At 41.1% G+C, this 22,190-nt stretch overlaps 1 protein-coding gene and 1 long non-coding RNA gene across 6 annotated transcripts in view; one reads left to right on the top strand and one right to left on the bottom strand.

Annotated features, from left to right (window-relative positions):
- The window catches only part of LOC133622432 (uncharacterized), a 46,423-nt gene that overhangs the window by 18,505 nt on the left and 5,728 nt on the right, over positions 1-22,190 (bottom strand). The window contains exon 3 of the long non-coding RNA XR_009817776.1: positions 8,016-8,113. This is a non-coding gene — a long non-coding RNA (uncharacterized lncRNA). The remainder of the gene's footprint in view (positions 1-8,015; positions 8,114-22,190) is intronic.
- On the top strand, positions 237-21,739 carry cacnb4b (calcium channel, voltage-dependent, beta 4b subunit). Of its 5 annotated transcripts, none has more exons than XM_072915862.1 (14): positions 237-447; positions 6,450-6,533; positions 11,010-11,180; positions 11,258-11,380; positions 11,520-11,647; positions 13,506-13,582; positions 14,028-14,047; positions 14,858-14,938; positions 16,940-16,998; positions 17,080-17,189; positions 17,257-17,408; positions 19,708-19,803; positions 19,875-20,060; positions 20,142-21,739. In XM_072915862.1, exons 1-14 carry the CDS (start codon positions 385-387, stop codon positions 20,400-20,402), a joined length of 1,611 nt encoding a protein of 536 aa, XP_072771963.1. In that variant the 5' UTR covers positions 237-384; the 3' UTR covers positions 20,403-21,739. The 5 variants fall into 5 exon arrangements, with proteins under 5 accessions (XP_072771963.1, XP_061841161.1, XP_072771964.1 ...); XM_061985177.2 differs by having other exon boundaries at positions 239-447; positions 20,139-21,739; XM_072915863.1 differs by lacking the exon at positions 13,506-13,582 and having other exon boundaries at positions 240-447; positions 14,029-14,047; positions 20,139-21,739.

Genomic DNA, 22,190 nt, shown 5'->3' with positions numbered 1-22,190 from the left:
AATTTCCTTTTAAAAATATTACAAGTGCATTCAAAATGAACCCGTCTTGGCAGCGCGAGTCTGAATAATCCTTATAATGTCTAAAGTGGTCTACAATTAGCCCTCTCTGCAGGCTAAATAAAGACCCCCCTCCCTCGTGCATCACTCAAGTCCATCTGCTTATGAGTGAGCAAGCATCATCATCATCACCCTCATCCTCCTCACAAGTCTTCCAGCTTACATCAGCAGCAGGAGCACCTGTGTCCTCGCAGTGGAGGAGATCAGACAGTAAGAGCTCATGTCCCGCTGTGTGGCGTGAAGCTGGAGCACAGAGCCCGGAACCCACCACCCGTCCGCTGGGCCGCACCGGAGCAGCCTGCGCTCTGGACCGATGTCCTGGCCGAAATGTCCCGACACATTTACATACGCAACAAAATTGGTGAGGGCATCCAAGCGCCTATCTTCCAGGTAACAGCTCTCATCTTTAAACTAAATATGTGCCATTTGCTTGCATTAATGTATATATGCTATGTTTTAAAGTGCTGGATTGACAGTCTCCCTTCAATCTGATGATTTGTTGAGTTGTCAGTGGTGAATATTGTCCTTCTATTTATAATAGGGAGCTATTTAAAGCCCTCTCTGTTTTTGTCTCTTCTTTGGTGACTGTGAGAGAGATGATGACCCAGATGAATGGCCCTGTTTTAGACAGGGAGAGAAGTTGGGCTGTGACTTATTATGACATTGTCATTCACTCTGGGGGTTTGGACAGAAATGGAGCAAATCAGAGAGCAGATAATTAATTTAGCTCTCCAGAGACAAAGCCTGCCGTTATATTTGGACTTTATGGGGGCGAGACAAAGACAGAAAGCGCCAAAAGTAAGGAGACAAAAGAACATAATTCCAAAATGTCAAATTAAATTCAACTTATTGTCATGGTAAATAATACTGTAGATTGAAGACGGTTCCATTAAAGTAATGCAGCCACCTGCACCTTCACACAATTGAATACGCTACAGAGCAGGGCTGTCAAACTCATTTTAGCTGGGTCTGACGGGTAAAATCATAGCATAATAACTTAAAAATACAATAATGTTGTATTGTTTTCTTTGTTTTACTTTGTCCCAAAATAGAACAAGCACATTCTGAAAATGTACATATCACAAATAAGTCCCCTGACAAAACACTTCAAGTTAGTTGAACATTCTGAGAAAAAAATTGGTGCAGTGTCAAAAACACCATGAAGAACACAACAAACTTTCCTTGCCCTTATGTGGGCTCTGTACCGAAGATGTCGTTGTGGCTTGTGCAGCCCTTTGAGACACTTGTGATTTAGGGCTATATACAGGTAAAAGCCAATAAATTAGAATATTTTGAAAAACTTGATTTATTTCAGTAATTGCATTCAAAAGGTGTAACTTGTACATTATATTTATTCATTGCAGACAGACTGATGCATTCAAATGTTTATTTCATTGAATTTTGATGATTTGAAGTGGCAACAAATGAAAATCCAAAATTCCGTGTGTCACAAAATTAGAATATTACTTAAGGCTAATACAAAAAAGGGATTTTTAGAAATGTTGGCCAACTGAAAAGTATGAAAATGAAAAATATGAGCATGTACAATACTCAATACTTGGTTGGAGCTCCTTTTGCCTCAATTACTGCGTTAATGCGGCGTGGCATGGAGTCGATGAGTTTCTGGCACTGCTCAGGTGTTATGAGAGCCCAGGTTGCTCTGATAGTGGCCTTCAACTCTTCTGCGTTTTTGGGTCTGGCATTCTGCATCTTCCTTTTCACAATACCCCACAGATTTTCTATGGGGCTAAGGTCAGGGGAGTTGGCGGGCCAATTTAGAACAGAAATACCATGGTCCATAAACCAGGCACGGGTAGATTTTGCACTGTGTGCAGGCGCCAAGTCCTGTTGGAACTTGAAATCTCCATCTCCATAGAGCAGGTCAGCAGCAGGAAGCATGAAGTGCTCTAAAACTTGCTGGTAGACGGCTGCGTTGACCCTGGATCTCAGGAAACAGAGTGGACCGACACCAGCAGATGACATGGCACCCCAAACCATCACCCAACCATGCAAATTTTGCATTTCCTTTGGAAATCGAGGTCCCAGAGTCTGGAGGAAGACAGGAGAGGCACAGGATCCACGTTGCCTGAAGTCTAGTGTAAAGTTTCCACCATCAGTGATGGTTTGGGGTGCCATGTCATCTGCTGGTGTCGGTCCACTCTGTTTCCTGAGATCCAGGGTCAACGCAGCCGTCTACCAGCAAGTTTTAGAGCACTTCATGCTTCCTGCTGCTGACCTGCTCTATGGAGATGGAGATTTCAAGTTCCAACAGGACTTGGCGCCTGCACACAGCGCAAAATCTACCCGTGCCTGGTTTACGGACCATGGTATTTCTGTTCTAAATTGGCCCGCCAACTCCCCTGACCTTAGCCCCATAGAAAATCTGTGGGGTATTGTGAAAAGGAAGATGCAGAATGCCAGACCCAAAAACGCAGAAGAGTTGAAGGCCACTATCAGAGCAACCTGGGCTCTCATAACACCTGAGCAGTGCCAGAAACTCATCGACTCCATGCCACGCATCATTAACGCAGTAATTGAGGCAAAAGGAGCTCCAACCAAGTATTGAGTATTGTACATGCTCATATTTTTCATTTTCATACTTTTCAGTTGGCCAACATTTCTAAAAATCCCTTTTTTGTATTAGCCTTAAGTAATATTCTAATTTTGTGACACACGGAATTTTGGATTTTCATTTGTTGCCACTTCAAATCATCAAAATTCAATGAAATAAACATTTGAATGCATCAGTCTGTGTGCAATGAATAAATATAATGTACAAGTTACACCTTTTGAATGCAATTACTGAAATAAATCAAGTTTTTCAAAATATTCTAACTTACTGGCTTTTACCTGTATATAAACATTGATTGATTGATTGATTGAACTTAGACTTCATCTCAGTGTATCTACAAAGCAATTCAACTTTGAGTCACAGCCCATGTTATTTGGAAAACTGTTTGGATACCTTAAGAGCAGGCTCGACCACATCAGAAACTTTCAAGCCTCCATGCCCAAACTGATCTGAAAGTTGATTTATGTACAATTTGGACTCCAGTGAAGGCTTACTGGGAAGAAGCTTTAAGGGGACCTTTTATGACGTTCCTCTTTTTTTAACTTACAAATGTCATTACATTGTTAGATACTTGTTTTAAACCATGCCGAGATGTCAAATCAAAAGGTTCATGCATTTTTGGATGCCTATGAATGCTGTGTTTTGCAGTCTTTTTTAAACAGTGGATACAGTGTGATGTCACACTGTGGTGGAAACACTTGTCTGGGCATTTCTAGTATACATTGTCAGCCAGCCTCCTCCCCCTCTGCTTCAGACTGGTAAAGTAAAGTACCAATGATAGTCTAACACACTAGGTGTGGTGAAATGTGTCCTCTGCATTTGACCCATCACCTTGTTCAGCCCCTGGAAGGTGAGGAGAGCATAAGACTGTTATGGCTGTTGTCTGTAGCCTCGGGTGTCATTCCTTCTCATTTAATGCCACAACATTTTTTTGGGTGAAAAAGATATGCAGTTGAATACGGGCAATGACAATTGATGAATACATGGGGATCCACTGTACTGTATATGTTATATTGAATACAGAGTTTGTCTGACTTCTTGTTGACCTCAAACCCCTAGTGTTCCTTTCAAACAGCAGAGTAGCCATACGGTCTAGCACGTTTTGAGTTTCACGTAGCTAATATGCAAGTGGACATGCAAAAATGTGACATAATAAACTGGAAAAAATATGTGATGTATATGATTGTTTGTATGTGCCTTGCGATTGGCTGGCGACTGGTCCAGGGTGTACCCCGCCTCGGACAAGCGTTATAGAAAATGCCTTGACTGATTAAAATATGGCTATGATTATTAGTTTTTGAATTGCAAAATGTTTTCAGCTCAGATCTTTCACAATTGATGAGTATAGTATATGGTTGTCTGGCGCCTCCAACTGGCAGGAAGTATAACTGTTTTGCTCTCTGATGTGAGATATTTATAATATAATTATTATTATAATCATGTAGACATAACCTGAAGGGGTAAAGAAAATTCAGAACAAAGCATTAGGCATAGAGAATATAGTGTAAATGTAACATCTTAATCTGATTGCTCTGTTAAATACTGTACCTTTTCTTTATGTTACATGGACATACAGTTACTGTATATCCAAATGTGTTTTATGATGTTGCCTTCTTTACAGTGAGGGATATAATTAGTTGCTATCGAGGACTAATGTGGGTGGCTCATTAGCACAGAACTGGTGTGTGGGTTATAGAGTTCTTGCAGTTTGGTAGAGGATCAAATACTTACTTGTAGCAGTCTGCCAAGTGCTACAAAACTGACAAAAAAGACAGTGCTTCAGAGTGAAGATAAATAATGACCTGCTGCAAAAACAATAGCTGCTTTCCCGCCAATATTTTACTATCAGCTATTTCAGTAAAATACTTATATCTGTATTGTGTGTTTCCATTGCAACTCTAAGTTCCCGAAATGTTTTTGATTGATTGATTGAAACTTTTATTAGTAGATTGCACAGTACAGTACATATTCCGTACAATTGACCACTAATTGGTAACACCCGAATACGTTTTTCAACTTGTTTAAGTCGGGGTCCACTTAAATTGATTCATGATACAGATATATACTATCAGATATATACTATCATTATAATACAGTCATCACACAAGATAATCATCAGAGTATATGCATTGAATTATTTACAATTCGGGGTGTGGGATGTGGGGGGGCGGGGGGTAGGTTTGGCTGTTAACAACACTTCAGTCATCAACAATTGTATCATCAGAGAATTGGACATTGAAACAGTGTAGGTCTGACTTGGTAGGATATGTACAGCAAGAAGTGGACATGGAGAGAGAGAGATCAGCAAGCATAAGAAAAAGTATCTATCTTTGATTGTTTACATTTGATTATTAACAATCTGGGGAGGGTGTTAGTTTAGGGTTGAAGTTGCAGTTGCCTGGAGGTGTTCTTTTAGTGCGGTTTTGAAGGAGGATAGAGATGCCCTTTCTTTTACACCTGTTGGGAGCGCATTCCATATTGATGTGGCATAGAAGGAGAATGAGTTAAGACCTTTGTTAGATCAGAATCTGGGTTTAACGTGGTTAGTGGAGCTCCCCCTGGTGTTGTGGTTATGGCGGTCATTTACGTTAAGGAAGTAGTTTGACATGTACTTCGGTATCAGGGAGGTGTAGCGGATTTTATAGACTAGGCTCAGTGCAAGTTGTTTTACTCTGATTGATTGATTGATTGAAACTTTTATTAGTAGATTGCCCAGTGCAGTACATATTCCGTACAATTGACCACCCGAATACGTTTTTCAACTTGTTTAAGTTGGGTCCACGTTAATCAATTCATGTATCCGATTCAAGGTGATGAGGTATGTGGGAATTGAACAAATTATTTAAGTCAGACTTTTTTAGTAACTAAAATATACAAAAGCCTCAGCAAATGGTTAGGAATTTCTTGACCGGCTAGCTTTAGCGTGAGTTTAGCTCGGCTTTAGGCTTACTAAACAAATGGTGGCAAGCTCGTTAAACCAATTTTTGGTACCGTGGTCGGACAATCTGTGATTGCCCTTCAGCGTATAATCTAATCTTTACTAAGTTTCTTCAACTTTTCACAAATTAGTTTCTGCTTGCATCCTCCATTTAGATCTTCCAGCTCGAAAGAGTTGTCGGCCTGCTTCTCGTAGCTGCTTTTCTTTAACTTGCTAAAGTCAAAGTTCAAGGCAACAACAAAAGCAGAAACAGGCATCAAGTAAAGACTGTTTCAGTCAAGGTCTCCAGATTTCAGGTAGTCATTGACTGCAAAACATTTTCATACAAGAATTAAAACATATATATTTAACTTGCCAGCCTTCTATATGCTCCTGAGCCCCTAAATATTTGGTTTCAAGTCCTGGCCAAGGTTGCATCAGAAAGAGCATCTAGGCTAAAAAAAAAAAAAAAAAGCCAAAATCATTCATACTATTGACTTGTTGTGGTGACCCCTGAACTTTGAACTCTGAAAATTCTTAAATCATAATTAGGTTTTTTGGCGCATGAGCAGAAAGGGTCTGATGTCATTCAAATCATGTTCGATGCACACTGCCTATATCTTCAATAACTATCATGACATTTTGAGCCTTGGAGGGTTCAGTTTGATTAGCATGCATATACCATCAAACCTTATAAATATTAAAGACAAAGATATGGGGCCACAAACAAAATTTTGTTTAGGGCCACAAAAACCCTGGAACCAGCACTGCATATCATTTATATACTGCACATTAAATAATATGTTGTGTTCTTTTATTAAGGAATTCTGGATTCCTCTCAGTTTAAACACACAAACGACTCTCAATTGTATTTTTTGATTGTACTGCTTGTGCTTTGTCCAGGTGAACCGGGGGACTTATTCCAGGAGGAGCCGCCTGAAGAGGTCTGATGGCAGCACAACCTCGACCAGCTTTATCCTCAGACAGGTGCGATACGTACACACACAGAAAAAAAAACAGTGTGTAACTAAACACCACTGTGATGACATCTTTCCCATGTGTTGGTTTAGTTTTCCCACACTGCTCTTGCTTGCATGGGGAAGTAATGTGTAGAGGTGCACCTAAGATCATTGCAACAAAGTTTTTAATATGTAGTATGGTAGGAAATTGCACATTTCAATGTTGAAAGGTACTACAGGTATGATGGTATGAATGCCTCTTTCTTAGACTACCAGATACGTGTTTGTGTGTTCCTGTACTTTAGTTATTCTTCCTTCCCTGTGCTCTTATTTTCACTTCCTATGTTGGCATGTCTTGCTGTTACATGACCTCTGCTCAGAGCACTGGTTCCCTTACCTGTTCTTGATTGACAATCAGCTTACACACCTATCCCTGGTTGTCAAATAAGAGTCTTCTTAGGCACGGCGCTGGTTTGTTGTACTGTGTAGAGCACGGGTGTCAAACTCTGGCCCGCGGGCCAACTAACTCTTCCGGGACGCTACAAGGTGTGTGTTTGGGGGGTGGATGGGCGGCGGGGTTTGGGGGTAGCGGGGGGTGTATATTGTAGCGTCCCGGAAGTGTTAGTGCTGCAAAGGGTTCTGGGTATTTGTTCTGTTGTGTTTATGTTGTGTTACTGTGCGGATGTTCTCCCAAAATGTGTTTGTCATTCTTGTTTGGTGTGGATTCACAGTGTGGCGTATATTTCCAACAATGTTAAAGTTGCTTATACGACCACTCTCAGTGTAAACTGTATCGCTGTTGATGAAGTATGCGTTGCATTTAGTGTGAGTGTGGACAGTAGCCACTCATATCTTGTGACTGGGCAGGCACGTTGTTAGAAGGGATGAAAAGCGGACGTGACGTCAGCTCGTAGAGGACGTTAAAAGCAGTGCCTGTAAGGCACGCGCCCCCAAGACTGTGGAATACGAGATATAATGACGTTGAACACCTTCGTTCGACAATGAAGGTTGCCTCAGCTCAAAGCCTGAGCCCCGACATTAATGAACTAGCATCCAAGAAAAGATGCCAGGTATCTGGCTTGAGCACATCAGATTAGATCAGTGTGTTGCAAACTGAGCAGTTTGAAGTCCTGAATGGTTGGTTTATTCATTATTTTATTTTCAAATTTATTAGCCTGTGGAAAAGGTTAATGTTGATATTTACCTCAGAAGGTTGCAAATAGAAAAGAGGCATTCAATTTTTATTTAAATTGTATTTGATATACCTTTAATATTTTTTAATTATTATTATTATTATTTGAAACTCGATTTTGCATGTCACTATAAAGTTATATAAGCCTTGCTTGTTCAATATTTAATGCAAAACTTGTTTGGGTCCCTATCAAAAAGGTTAATTTGTTCAACCTTGGCCAGTGGCTTAGTTCAGTTTTAAATTTTGGCCCACTCTGTATTTGAGTTTGACACCCCTGGTGTAGAGGTTGAAAATCCTGTGTGTGACTTTTCGCCTTACCTTGCTTTGTCTACTGCCAAGTTTTAAAATGACATTTAACCTACACGCCACCTGCCGTCCCCGCATCTTATAGTCATGCCACCAGCCGCCACGTCAAACTGTTAAAAAAAAAAATACAAAAAATACAAATTATAGACAGTTCAGTTTCAGTTTATTTTGAACATGCATATGATACAATGTAATGCATCACACAATTCCAGTTGTTTCATTACAGCACGTCCGAAAAGGAGTAGGAAGAAGCATAGCTTATTTAATCCTACCCCTTTTCATACCATATAAATTTTATCCAATTTCCTTGTTCTCTGTAACAGAACAGTGAACAAATAAATAATAAATAAATAATATACCGTAGTAAGCAAAGAAATATTAAATACATAAATAATCTTTGTCTCAATAATTAAAAAAATGGTTCAAGATGTTAGTCATAATTCTTGTTCTGTGTACTTTGTGAACAGTTGTAGTTTGAACAGTCTCTTAAACTGAATCATAATGGTGTTTTGTTTGATTTCTTTGGTTAATCCATTTCATAATTTAATTCCACATACAGATATACTAAAGGTTTTAAGTGTTGTACAAGCATACAAATCCTCTAAGGTTATATTTCTTCTCTTTTGTTGAGAAGAATTGTTGTACATTCTTGGGTAGCAGTTTATAGTTTACTTTATACATAATTTTAGCTGTTTGCAAATGCACCAAATCGTTGAATTTCAATAATTGTGATTTAATAAAGGTTTGTATGTTCTCTATATCCAACATTATGTATTATTTCTAATTGATCTTTTTTGTAACACAGTTAGTGAATGAAGTGCACATTTGTAGTTCTTTCCCCATATTTCTACACAACTCAGATATGCTCACAGTAGTGAGCAGTGGAGAATACGAAGTGATTTTTGGTCTAGAACATGTTTTGCTTATTCATTATTGATGTGTTTCATGCTACTTTATGTTGTATATTTTTAACATGAGATTTCCAATTCATTTTATCATCTATTATTACACCCAAAAATGTGTTTTCTTTTACCCTTTCAATGTCTACTCCGTCTATCTGTATTTGTGTTTGACTTTCTCTTCTACTGTTACAAAATAGCTTTATTTTAGTCTTACTGATATTCAAATATAGGCTGTTTTTGTCAAACCATCTTTTTAATTTGTTCATTTATTCTGTTATTATTTGTATTATCTTCTGTGTTCTCTCCTGAACAAAATGACGTTGAATCATCTGCGAATAATACTAACTTTAAGTTAGTATTTAAGTTAGACAGATTTGTTTTAGGTACTAATACATCTAATTGAAGTCATATAAGAAAATGCAAAAAAAGTAGCAACAATACTTCCAAAAATAACTTCAATTGGATTAGTGGCAAGTTAAGGAGTGGGGTGTTTGTATTAGAGACTTCCTTTGACTTTGGAATATTTCAGCTCTCCCCTTAAAAGGAATAGATGAGGATGGAAGAGGATGAAGGCTAAAAAGGGAAATGGAGGATGCTGCTCTCCACCGCCCCCCACTCCTCCACTGATCCCTGCTGCCTCCCAGCTGACTGGCCAGCCTGTCAGCCAATCAGATTGGTGCACAATTGCTCGGTCATCAGCCTTGGATATTGAGGCAGGATCTGCTGCTGCTGCTGCTTTTGCGTGTGTGATGAAATGAAATGCCAGTATTGGGCTACCTCCAGGGAGCGCCTCGCTATCCTATAATGTGAGCCAGCCAGCAGCTCTGTGGGATTAGGGAGACGCTGCATCCATCAGGCCTCCAAAAGGACAAGACGCCATCCAACCGGAAGGAGAGATCTCTATTTTTTTTTTATAGTCTTCTATGCTGTGAAGAGAGGGGATTGTCGTCATCCCCCCATCCATCCTTTTCCCTCTCTCTGGTGCCCCCTCCTTCCTCTTCCGCCTCCACACTTGCTTTTTCGCCCTCATTCTGTGTCAGAGGAGCGCGTTGGAATAACAAACCTCCATGTATGACAATTTGTACCTGCATGGATTTGAAGACTCGGAGGCGGTGAGTGTTTTAAATGTGTGCTGCTGTCTTTGTGCCCGCACGTAGCTTGCTCGACAGGCCTTTGAGGGACTCAACAACCACCAGCATAGTGCAACGGTGGGCTATGCTTATAGGCTCGAAGGGGGTTGGGTGGGTGTTGGTGTATTGTGTGTGAAAGAGTGGGGGTGCACGGTAGGCAGATTGCTTCTAATGTGTCAAGTCCCTCAGTTTGATCTATTTCCTGTGTGAATGTGATGTGCGGCTGTTGCTGCAGTCTGACATGACGAGCCAAGAGGAGCCATTTAGTGCTCATCATCATGGAGCACACCAGGACAACGCGTTAATTGCTAGAAAAAGACGCTACCTAGCATTTTACAGTCCACCTGAGGCTGCCCGCGCTTAAGGCTCCGTGGAGAGGCTCAGAGAATCACGCATCGTGATGTCATTAATTGTGATGTTGATGAGTCACAAGCAGAAGCTACTCCATTGGACAATGGCTGGGATGCTGCAAAGCTGTTCCACACAGACCCAAAGATGAGTGATTTGACACAGAGGGTGAAACGCTGTATTGGCACGTTTGCGTTATAGACACACGACCGGCGAAAGCACATATGTTACCCACAATGCAACACAATCTGCCTTAAACTCCATACTCCAGCCTTGCTTTTGTAAATTTCTACTCGAGCTGAAGTAACCGTTTTGTCTCCTGGAGCCGGATAAGAAAAAGCCATTACACAGATGACTTCCCCGGCTGAGCTGAACTGAACTTGATGTGGAGAATCAGCAGAGTAGGCCTTTTATTTAATAATAGCTTAAGAAAGCGCAGCAAGTCAAGCAGGGAGCTTTTTTTCAACGTGCAAACTGACACCAACACAACGCTAACAATCAAGATTAGCATTCAGTCAGAATAAAAAATAACTAAAATGTCCAAATTAAATTGTCGGCAGTATAGTGTTGGTAAAATTTTAAGTTTACATCTCCAGCTTCATCTAGGGGGGTTTCTCTGTTTGCAGGGCTCAGCTGATTCATATACTAGCAGACCATCAGACTCAGATGTCTCTCTGGAGGAGGAGCGTGACGTGCAGGCCCAGGTCCAGAGCCAGAGCCCAAGCCAGAGCCAAGGACCGGGACAGAGCCGGCAGGAGCGGGAGCAGCAGGCCACCATCCAACTGGAGAGAGCCAAGGTAGGCAAATGCACTTAAGGGATTTCCAGATTCTTTTTTTTTTTTGCTTCTAAAACGGAGTGTGACTGTGCTCCCAGACTAAACCTGTTGCATTCGCTGTGAGGACCAATGTCAGCTACTGCGGCGCTCTGGATGAGGATGTTCCAGTTCCCGCCACAGCTATCTCCTTCGACGCCAAGGACTTCCTCCACATAAAAGAGGTTCATGTTGATGATTTTGATGCACCAAGTCATACATTCATCAATCACCTATTACTGAAGAACAATTGTGGCTATTTCCCTTTGTTGTTTACCGTGTTCCGTGACCTCCCCGCCACTTTTTTTTTTAATTTTTTTTAAGAAATTCAACAATGACTGGTGGATCGGCCGCTTGGTGAAGGAGGGCTGCGACATTGGCTTCATCCCCAGCCCACTGAAGCTCGAGAACATCCGACTCCAGCAGGAGCAAAAAAGAGGACGAGTTCAAGGGTAAGTAACAGAAAACCATGATGCACATTGCAAGGAGTGGAAAATCTGCTTTCTATGGGCTATTAATACTAAGTACAATGTGTAAATGCGGGCTGGGCGATACTGTAAATTTAGCATCTTTAATAAACAACATGCATCCAAATGGCCCCCTGCATCCTTTATATGTTCTGCATGCAGAAAATTGGACACTAACGCTTTACATGAATTGAACACTTCCAGTCTGAGGCACATTTTTTAACACTTGTTTTTGTTAGTAATCCCTTCCAAAACGTCTAACAAAGGTCGAATCATAAAAAAAATAAAACATTAATTTTTTAGAATGCATATTTGGCAAAGTTGTAGGTTACTCTCCAATAGCAGAAATGTTATACAGTGGGGATGTAACGGTATTGTAGATAACACTTTTTCAAACTCTTCACAATAATGTTGTGACGTATTACGGTATCAAATGAAAACTTGCTGAGTGTAGTATATTTCTGGCACTTCTGCATTGGTCTGAAAATAAACTACATTTCCCATAATCGTAAACCTAGCGCGCCGAGAAGTTTGGGCGATTCTCCAGCCCAGCAGAACACCGCACACCTGCATATGTTGCCACAACTTGCTGTATTAGCTACAGTATAGTTTGTACAAACAATTTTTAAATAAACTGTTCAAGAAGTACAATTAAGTCTTTTATGTTGTGCGTCCCTTTTAGACTAGACCACAACACAAGGACCGTAACACAAACAAAAAACAAAACCTGGCAAAAAAAGTATCTCTTTGGCAGAGATAATAAAGTGTGCCAAGTTCGTCTCAAATGTTCCAAGCCAAAACAGACTCAGTCAAGGCGCACCGCGCTGAGGGAAAATATATTTGAAGCCAGTGAGTCTAAACATAAATTTGTGAGGTTTTTACATTATTAAAAGTAAAATTGTCAGATAACTTTTCCGAGAAACTGCATTTTCAAAACTGATATAAAAACATGTCCACTGCAGAAGACAGTGCGCTCCAGGAAGTAACTGTTGTAAGACACTAAAGTGAACATTGTTTTACACTAGTGACACTGAATGTTTACTTTGTCACTTTTAAGACACTCAAGCGTTTTAAAACTTTAAGCTTTTTTTAATACTTGCTCGAAGCATTGATTGTTCCCGCACTATTTTTTGCACTTAAAAATACATTTTTGTAGTAATAAATATGATTAGAACCTTTTAGCATTACGTGTGTGTTCAATTACAGTAAGTGTGTTTATTCGAAACATTTTTAGGTCCTTTTTTTCCCTTTGGACATATACCACAATAATATCGTACCTTGGCCTTAATTCCGTGATATCGTACCGTGATATATTTATACCGTTACATCCCTATTATACAGTATATAAAGGTCGCTATTTGCATAATTATGTTATGAATGTATTGCAAGCTAGTAGGACTTAAATGAAATCTTCTACAAGATACTTCAATACTTAACATATTGTACTGCCAAATAGACATTTTGTGCCAAAACGCTATTGTCATATATGGTTAACAAATTACTGCACTCCACACGTTTTTGTTAGGTGCAAATTTATCAAGGCGGTTTCAGTGTCTCTAATAAGGGGTCTGATCAGCTTTGCATGCGCTTTCCTTGCCACATGTCTTGAAAGTTGTGTCATCCAGCGTTTGCACAGTAACCTGCATGCACTTCTCCAAGACTGAGATGAATTAATTCGAATAGTTCTGGACCCGGCTGCTCCAGCACTCCTCGTGCAAAGCTCGGTGACAATCTCAAATTTACTGTAGTCGGGATTCCTGGATTGATCCCTTTTCCTCACATTTTCTGCATTAATGCCACGCTGTGTTTCTGTCTCTCTTTATCCCCCTCTTGTGTTTTCCAGTAAGTCTGGAGGGAACTCCTCTTCAAGTGTAGAGGATGAGGTGTCTGCCTCTATCCGACCCCTCATATCCTCGGCAGGTGAGCGCTTCAGACAGGGGGAGAGGGCCCTAAGTAGCCAGCCACCTGCTTAGAGTCAAGCCTCCTGAACCACAAGAGACTAGAATAAGTCTATAAAGCCTTCCCATGTCTCTGCTTAGAGCATAAGTTCACTGCCTACACTTGTTGGTACATTTTCCCATGATCCTCCTCTTCCTCCAGTTGAGGACTGCAGGCGCTCTGAGACTGGGGCTTACCACAGTGTGAACCCAACGACAAGACTATGAACCCCCCCTGAACAGCACTCATGTGATTTTGTGAATATAATAGGAGCATAGAGACACGTTTTTTCTTTCTCTTTATGATAGTTGATAGTTGGTAGGTTTCCTTTGCTCATGGCACGCATGTGTAGAAAGTTTTCTGACTGTGACTCCTCCCCCAAGCAGCCACTGATGACCCTGTCGCTGTCTTCTCTCCCCTCCCACAGGAAAGCAGAAACAGAAAGTGGTAAGTTGGTGAAACCCACTCATGAAGCATCCACCAAGCTCTCGTGGCGCCCATTGCAGAATGACAGGAGCTTGTGGCGCTCTCGCCACGCATAACACGGAGCGCAATACTTCAGACTCACTGAAGTATCAAATTTGCCTATACACATTTTTTCCCTCTACATCTGTCATGAAAAATGAACAGCGTGATCAAGGAGTTAAACTATGTCTGTCGGTAGACAATATCGAAGCAAACATCTGTGTCCTGTTCGCTTGCCACATTGGCATGTCGCTCCTCATCCTTTCAACTTCTAATAACCTCTAAGCCTTGTTTTCCTCACAGTTTAGTTCAGTTCAGCACATTTATGTGCATTTCCATTGTTCATGAACTGTGAAAGTTACCAAAACTGCAAGGATGACGCTAGAGACAATGCAGTCCATTGATTGTCACTTCCTATAATAAAATGTGTCTTCTTCTTGTCAAAATGCCAAGAACGAAGAACCCAATCCGCTGTTGTCTTGATTACGATGTCGCATTTGTTGAATTCATTAGCTATGATGTGCGACTCTGCCACACTATTTATATAATGGACACCACTATCCCCATCCCACCTAAATTTAATCTTACATTTAGGATTTGCATGGCAACAAACTGAACTGAACTGTACTGCTTGGCGGAAACGTGACTTCAGCAAGTTTGCTTCATGCACCAGCAGCCTGTCATTTAACATCTGTTGTAATCCACGTTCATCCGCTGCCCATCTGAGCTGTCTGATTATTGTTTTAGCTCACATTTAGATGACTGCTGCTGATTAAATGTTTGCGTTGACAGACGGAGCACATCCCCCCGTATGACGTGGTTCCCTCCATGAGGCCGGTGGTGCTGGTGGGACCCTCACTCAAAGGTTATGAGGTGAGCTTGGGTTTTATTCTGTGCGAGACTTTACAGAAGACTATTTCTCAAAGCCCATGCAAGCACTGTATCGTATTGTATAATCCTTAAGTATGAGTGCTGAACTAAGCAATAGCGTTTTTCAAATGTAATACTTCAGTCAGTACACTTCGTTACGCATACTGTACTGTGAGCTTTAGGGGTGTTCATGCTTTTCCCAGGGATGCATATAAAACACCATATTCTACACATTCTAATCAATCAAATACACTAATATCAATACAATATGGGTCAAAATATGCTAATCCACCAAATAAATGTAAAGAAAAACACAGCTTTGTGGTATAGGTGACAGAAAGAAACTTTCTAATGACAATAATTAAATTTGTTATTATTATTTGATATTGGCAATTACATCTCTTTTTGACGACTTCAACAACATACTTGAGTACCAACAAATGTTCCTGGCAATAGTTTAGACATTTTAACCAATCCCTGCTCAATGGTGCGCTTGCCAGAAAATGTCTGATTACAAGGAAACATGGGAAACGTAAAATGACCAAATGCACAAAAAAATCAAAGAAATTATACTTTAAGATAATTCTTCATGCATTTTGGTTTGCCGGTGCCCTTGTTAGTTCATTTAGGCATGTGGGTTCTTTGAGTGATGTTCTAATGTGGGCTGTGTTTACTGGCAGATTATGTTGAGGGCTCACAAAAAGCTCAATAATGCAAGTCTCAATAATGGGATCATTACGCTGCTTCAACAAAGGATTTTCATTGTCAAATCTGATTAAAGAAAGGCTAAAGCACTTGAGGTTGGATAGTTCATCAGGTCCGCCGGGGTTTGATTGAAGACAATCAAAGTTGACTATCTAGAAGAAGTAAATGTCGTAACAAAGTTTCTGTAGGTGAACCAGCAGATTGATCATTAAAGTTGCCAGAGGGGAGTAGTGAGGAAGGCTTCATGCCCAAGCGAACTGATCAAAGTTACAGCCTGGCAACATGTGCCGGGTTCAATTTCTGGTGAGTCCCACCAGCGCCGGTGGCGGGCTTTGGCTCGCCTAAAGCACACACTGGCACGGCCAGCTACGTGTCCAATGGGGGGTTCCAATTTAGCAGGGGCACATTTCAACAGGCCCCACGTTCCTATGTCTTAAAATCCTCTTAACACAATCGCTGTACGTGTGGGGCCTACGGTACTCAACTCACTTCCCTCTGATTAAGAGAGTAGGGGGTTCAATGTTCGACAATTTGACTGCATAGTTAATACTCAAAATCAGACTACTCCAAATTGAATTGTTGCATAGTCAACTATTCTAAGACCCGTAGTTGTCACTGTTTATTTCATAGTAGAAGATCCTTTCAGATGTTCAAAGATATAATATTTATCCTAAATGATAGTTGCAGTGTTCCATCAGTGGTTCGTCCACTTCTCTATTGAGCTATTTACAATGTCTAATTTTACTTCACTTTTCATCTTTTGACGCAATGCCATCAGAAGAGTCTACTACACTTTTGGAAAAGGTTAACTAGAAAGAAGGAAAGTGACTTCTTTCTTCCTCAGGAAAGCTACACATGACTATGTATTGCTCAGCCGACGTATTCTTCTACGGCGCACACTTGACTAGTTATATGCGTCTATTTGGACAGTATTAAAAATCGATGCGAGTGAGTTCGCAAACACAAAACGTCGTAACTCGTAACTTTGTAAAAAAGAACAACCTGTAATCCCTCCCCTTCCACTATGGAGCCAAGATGGCGATTATTCATTTATTTTGGGCGTTTTGAGGGCAACATCCGCTACTTCTCAGTATGCAGTCAAAATGCCTAGTGTACTGTAAGTACAGACGTGCGTGGATTGAGACACAGTCAAAGTACTTTTAAGTGTGCTTAAAAAAATTCTATAGGATAATAGGAAATGTTCATCTTAATTGGGTAGTACACACTACATCAAATACTAATATGAAGAAACTCAAGAGTATGAAAATGACGTCACAAATGTGAAACTGGTCTGTACAGGTGACTGATATGATGCAGAAAGCGCTCTTTGACTTCCTCAAGCACAGATTTGATGGCAGGTAGGACATGTGTGACCGTCTTACACCATGTTCACCTTTTAATCAAGTGGCTCTACAAAAACATTTGTTTCCATCTTGCAGGATATCAATCACACGGGTCACTGCCGATATATCTTTAGCCAAGAGATCTGTCCTTAACAACCCCAGTAAGAGGGCCATCATTGAACGATCCAACACCCGCTCCAGCTTAGGTGAGGAAGAACGCCTTAGTTTATTTTCAACAGTTGATAAACCCTCACTCGTGATTTGTGTCATCAGCTGAAGTGCAAAGTGAGATCGAGCGGATCTTTGAGCTGGCCCGCTCCTTGCAGCTGGTAGTGCTGGATGCCGACACTATCAACCATCCAGCCCAGCTCCTCAAGACCTCCTTGGCTCCCATCATCGTCCATGTCAAAGTGTCCTCACCTAAGGTACGCAAGAGGAGAGGGATTTCCACAAGTCCCGTTAATAGAGGTATTAGCATTTATCTTCACAGTGACGGCCTCACAGAGAATTCATTCAATGGGGACAAACAACAAGAACATCTTGACATTTTAGGAAACAATTCCCCAATATTAAAAGGTACCATTTTTTATGATGGGTAGTGCATTTCCTTCCACCAACTGATCTGCATCGTGGCACCTTTGCATGGAGATGTGGCACACGCTACACTTTCTTTTGAGCGACTACAGCTGTGACCACCAAAATTATGACCAAAAATTCATAAAGATTTTAGTCTCTGTAGAATGAATGCACATTTTTAAGAGTTAAATCTCACAAACAGCAAGCATAAGCAGTGCATGACCCCTAAAAAGCTGCACTTACACATCTGTAGGGATGGGTACTGTATTCGGAACTTTTACTACAGGGTACCAATTCAAGCAAAATCAAACTGTACCATGTTTCAATACCTTTGTTGCTTGTGACGTCACGTCCAACAGGCATATTCATAGCGGACTGCATCTAGGTAATTGTGTAACTGTCCAAGCCACAAAGCAAGCATGTCTGATAGAAAGGGTTTGAAAGTAAAGCTGCGCTAGCTCAATGCTCATTTTTCATTGGATATGCCATATCTAGGACCCCAAATTTTAATGCGGAACAGCTATCTGCCGTATAGCAATCCCCACTGCCGTTGTGTTGCGTCTCCGTTGTGCAGCTAAATTGCGCAGACTTTTACGAGATTATCGCGAATCCGCGCATAATCACGTGATAAGGGAGGAAGTAATAAAGCCAACCACAAAACGTTTATTATGTCCTTCCAGAGAAGCAGAAGAAAATAAACTCAATCCCTCCATCCATTTTCTACTGCTTGTCCCTTTTGGGGTCGCGGGGGGTGCTGGAGCCTAAACTCTTATTTTATTATTTATCTTAATTTCAAATTAACTTGGACATTTCATTTTGTCTTTGTGCATGACTTCCTGTCCAAGACTAGCAGATTTTTGCAAAACTGAACAGATTTGTTGCAGCGTCCGGCAAAAATAGAAGCTCTGCGTATATTTAGCGCTGGAATGCGGAACAGAAACAGCATGTCGGTGACAGTCCCCGGGCGGTGGAAATTGACACGTTGACTTGAATAAAAACGGAAAAAGTCCGCCGGCGCGTGTGTATGGTCCGCGGCCGTTCCGCATTCAGTGGAATTTCGAGGTAATATTGATTAGCATTAGTGATTTTACATGGCGATTTCAACATCTCCAAACTTGGTAATCAAAACTACAACTAAGATCCAATTACAATCAAACATCTAGCGTGTAATAAGTACAACACATACAGGTAAAAACACTTTGAAGGGCTCAACAAAAGACAAGACTCGCACATTCAACTTAAGTGCAAATACACTTTCCTGACTACAGCAACAGAGCTAGGACAAACTGAAATGAATGCATACCTTTAAATGAGACTCAGAAGTGTAAGAAAACAAAATGGACAAAAAATAACTGGACAGCAGTTATCAATAGCTCAGTGTTAAATGTTTAATTAAAAATAATTATATTTTAATATTAAAAACATCTATTACCACATGAACACACTCAAAAGTACCAAAAATTGGTACCGTCAACTACCGGCATCGATTCCCAGGTACAGGAAATTGTTGCCCTATCGGTTTGATTGTAAAAACGACCTATCACTAAACATCTGTGTCTGCAGTGAAAGTTCTAGCCTCACTGGCGCCTTGTGAGACATCTTTTGCCCGCCTCGCCTCACCCTCCCAGGCACCACATCTCATTTAGGTCGCAGGAGCCCACACAATATGGGGAAATACTAATTCCTCACATAGATAAACATTTTTTCCACTTTGATTTCGCTATGTTCTGACCGCACTCATTTTCGCAAATTCTGCGCCACATCACAACTTTGTCCAATCCTCACACTTTTTGCCAATCAAATTCATCCCTCCGTAGGTCAAAAGCAGACATCAACCGTCAAATGTGTCTATGTTGCTCACCCACTTGCTCACTTCCTTGTTGACATTGACATCGATGTCAACTTGTGATGATAATGTCGTATTGTCTCTCATTGGTTTGCTTTTTTATCCACTTCATGTGAGCAGTATTGGGGCACCAATATCCACACATATCCTGACCTGTTGAGCAAATAAATGTTGATCATATACAAATATGAATCTTTTGTTCAGCCTTGTCCCTGCAGCGCCCCTTAGAAAATGCCACCCTCGGCAATTGCCCGTGCGACCGATATCTAAAATGCCACTGTGTGTCTGTCCTTGTCATCCAGGTTTTACAGAGGCTAGTCAAGTCCAGAGGGAAGTCTCAGAGCAAACACCTGAATGTCCAGCTTGTAGCTGCAGACAAACTGGCTCAATGTCCTCCAGTAAGTAACCATCTTCACAGCATGTTGGTCTTATGTTATGCAAATAATAACTGCCGAGCGCTTGCTCCCAGGAAATGTTTGACATCATCTTGGACGAGAACCAGCTGGAAGATGCCTGTGAGCATCTTGCCGAATACCTCGAGGCCTACTGGAAAGCAACACATACCTCGATGGCTACACCCCTGAACCCTTTGCTGGGACGCAACCTAGGCACCGGCACCCTCACAGCGTACCCCACCAGCATCTCTGGACTGCAGGTACAACTGCGGCCAGTCATTGTTTTAGTTTAAAGTATGTCACCATTTGTATCACACCCAACTTGTGTGCCATATCAGCAGAGCCAAAGAATGCAACAGAGCAACCACACGGGGGATCACTCCACTGCGAACGAGCGTCGCAACCTGATGACGTCCGATGAAAACTACCACAACGAACGAGCACACAAGGGACGCAACCGCATGTCGTCGGGGTCGCAGCATAGCCGAGAGGCGCAGGACCCCTACCAGGACTACCAGGACCCCTATCAGGATGCGTATAAGCCACACCGCAACCGTAGCTCCCCGGGAAGCTACAGCCATGACTCCAGGCACCGGCTCTGAACCCACTTGAGTCATCACGGGTGTCCGAATGGTCCAGATTCCACCTACCAATGAACGCTACCACATAGCCAAGATGGTTCCAAGTAGCCCCTATTTTCAGGGTGATTCTTTATGTATTAGACCCCCGAAACATTCACTAAATTGATTCAAGTTTTAGGATGCCCATGCCAACTTCTGGACCTTCTAGATCACGGCGAGAAGATGCTTAGCATCGATTGTGCTCGCTTCCATCGGCGGTGGTCACGCGGTGCTGATGTGACGTCACACCACAGCACACAGACTGCTAAAATCCACGCACCTCACCATGTAAAAATCCTCTCGCCTTCTAGCTTCTTGCATGTTAATAGATGATGAACGTCTGCTTCCACTGCATAGATCTTTTCTAACTACCCTGTACATACGGAGGTCCCATGTCGTCAATTACCAGATTGCGGTTTGAAATGAGGGGTGAACTGGCTGCTAGTTGAAAACTTGGTGCTTCACATTCCTGAACCATTTTGGTTGGTTAACATCACTTTTTGCAAGCCTGCTTTTCTGTATGAAGCGTTAGGTTTCATTTAGGGGCAAACACCCTACCCTTACAAACTGTTTAAGAGCTTGATGAATATGATTTTTTTTAAAGAGCATCTACTTGGTAAGTTTCAATTTGGTCGTAATTAAATGGCAGTGCTTTTGTTTTGTTTTTGTGTTGTTTTAGTGGCTTATTTCCTGTAATTGGTTTTACTCGCGTCTCCTCAGGTGCATTAGGTGCTTGCCAGCCCTGCCCACATCCGGATGTGTCCCAGCCAATCAGCTTCATGCTTGCTCTTGTATCAAGTTGCATCGCCAGTCCTTGAATTGTTACCCCCTTTGTTTATTTGTTGACAAGGATTTAGGTTAATCTTTTATCCAACTGAAAGTTCTTCCTTCAGAAATTTAGGAGTAATAATTAGCATTTTTGAGCTTAATTATCACCTTAGACTTGCAATACAACAACATTTGAGCTGTTGTACATGCACATTTATTTTCCCTGAGGAATGAGCAAAGAAAATATAACAGTTGCATTGAAGTGGAAGGCAATACACAGTAACACCTAACATGTCTTTTAGAAAATGTTTGCATGACTTGGGGCACCATGGTGAAGGACAATGTGTTGCAACGGAAATGTCCATGTAGCTCACCCACATGTGCTGCTGTGGTTGCTGGTTTAAAGCTTAAACCTTATGTTTGTGTTTTTATTGTAGATATGGTTTTCTCCAGAACACAAACTCCACCAGCCAATGTTAAAACAATTGTAAGAATTTGAACGAAATGTTGCGAGGTACCACTGTACTACCTAATAAAGACCTACAAGTTTATTTGAAGTAAAATAGAAATTTGTAAAAAAAAAAAAGATATTTTTGACAGGCAACAAAGTGTGCTGTTTGTCAAAGTTTGTCGAGCCAAAAATTGCACCAGTGCTGCACCAGTTTTTATGAATGCATCGCCAGCTCGTAAGACTTGATTGAAATATTCTGCAAGATACTTGAATGCCTATCATATTTTATTACCATATATACATTTTGTGTCAATGATGGACATTGTTTCAGTTATAAAACGTCGCAAAGGTGAACATCCTGACCTAACGCTTAAATGGCTTTAAAAACATCTCTTTTGGTATTTTCAAATACAAGTACAGTATTATATTATGACAGGAGAGAGCTGTAATTAGATGAAACAAAACAGGGGAAATTATTCCTGTCAAAAACAACCTATTTGTGATTATTTTTATAATATACATAAAGTCAGATGCTCCACAGTCCACACGCG

This window comes from Nerophis lumbriciformis, linkage group LG23, assembly GCF_033978685.3.
Source record: "Nerophis lumbriciformis linkage group LG23, RoL_Nlum_v2.1, whole genome shotgun sequence".
Lineage (NCBI taxonomy): Eukaryota > Metazoa > Chordata > Actinopteri > Syngnathiformes > Syngnathidae > Nerophis > Nerophis lumbriciformis.
Note: the sequence above shows the minus strand (reverse complement) of the source record. Positions and strands in the feature narration are given on the sequence as shown.

Coding starts and splice junctions, on each gene's coding strand:
- cacnb4b (XM_061985177.2), top strand. CDS start 385: ATGTCCCGACACATTTACATACGCAACAAAATTGGTGAGGGCATCCAA. Junction 14,048..14,857: donor GAAAGCAGAAACAGAAAGTG/GTAAGTTGGTGA, acceptor TTGCGTTGACAG/ACGGAGCACATCCCCCCGTA. Junction 20,061..20,138: donor CCAGCATCTCTGGACTGCAG/GTACAACTGCGG, acceptor GTGCCATATCAG/CAGAGCCAAAGAATGCAACA.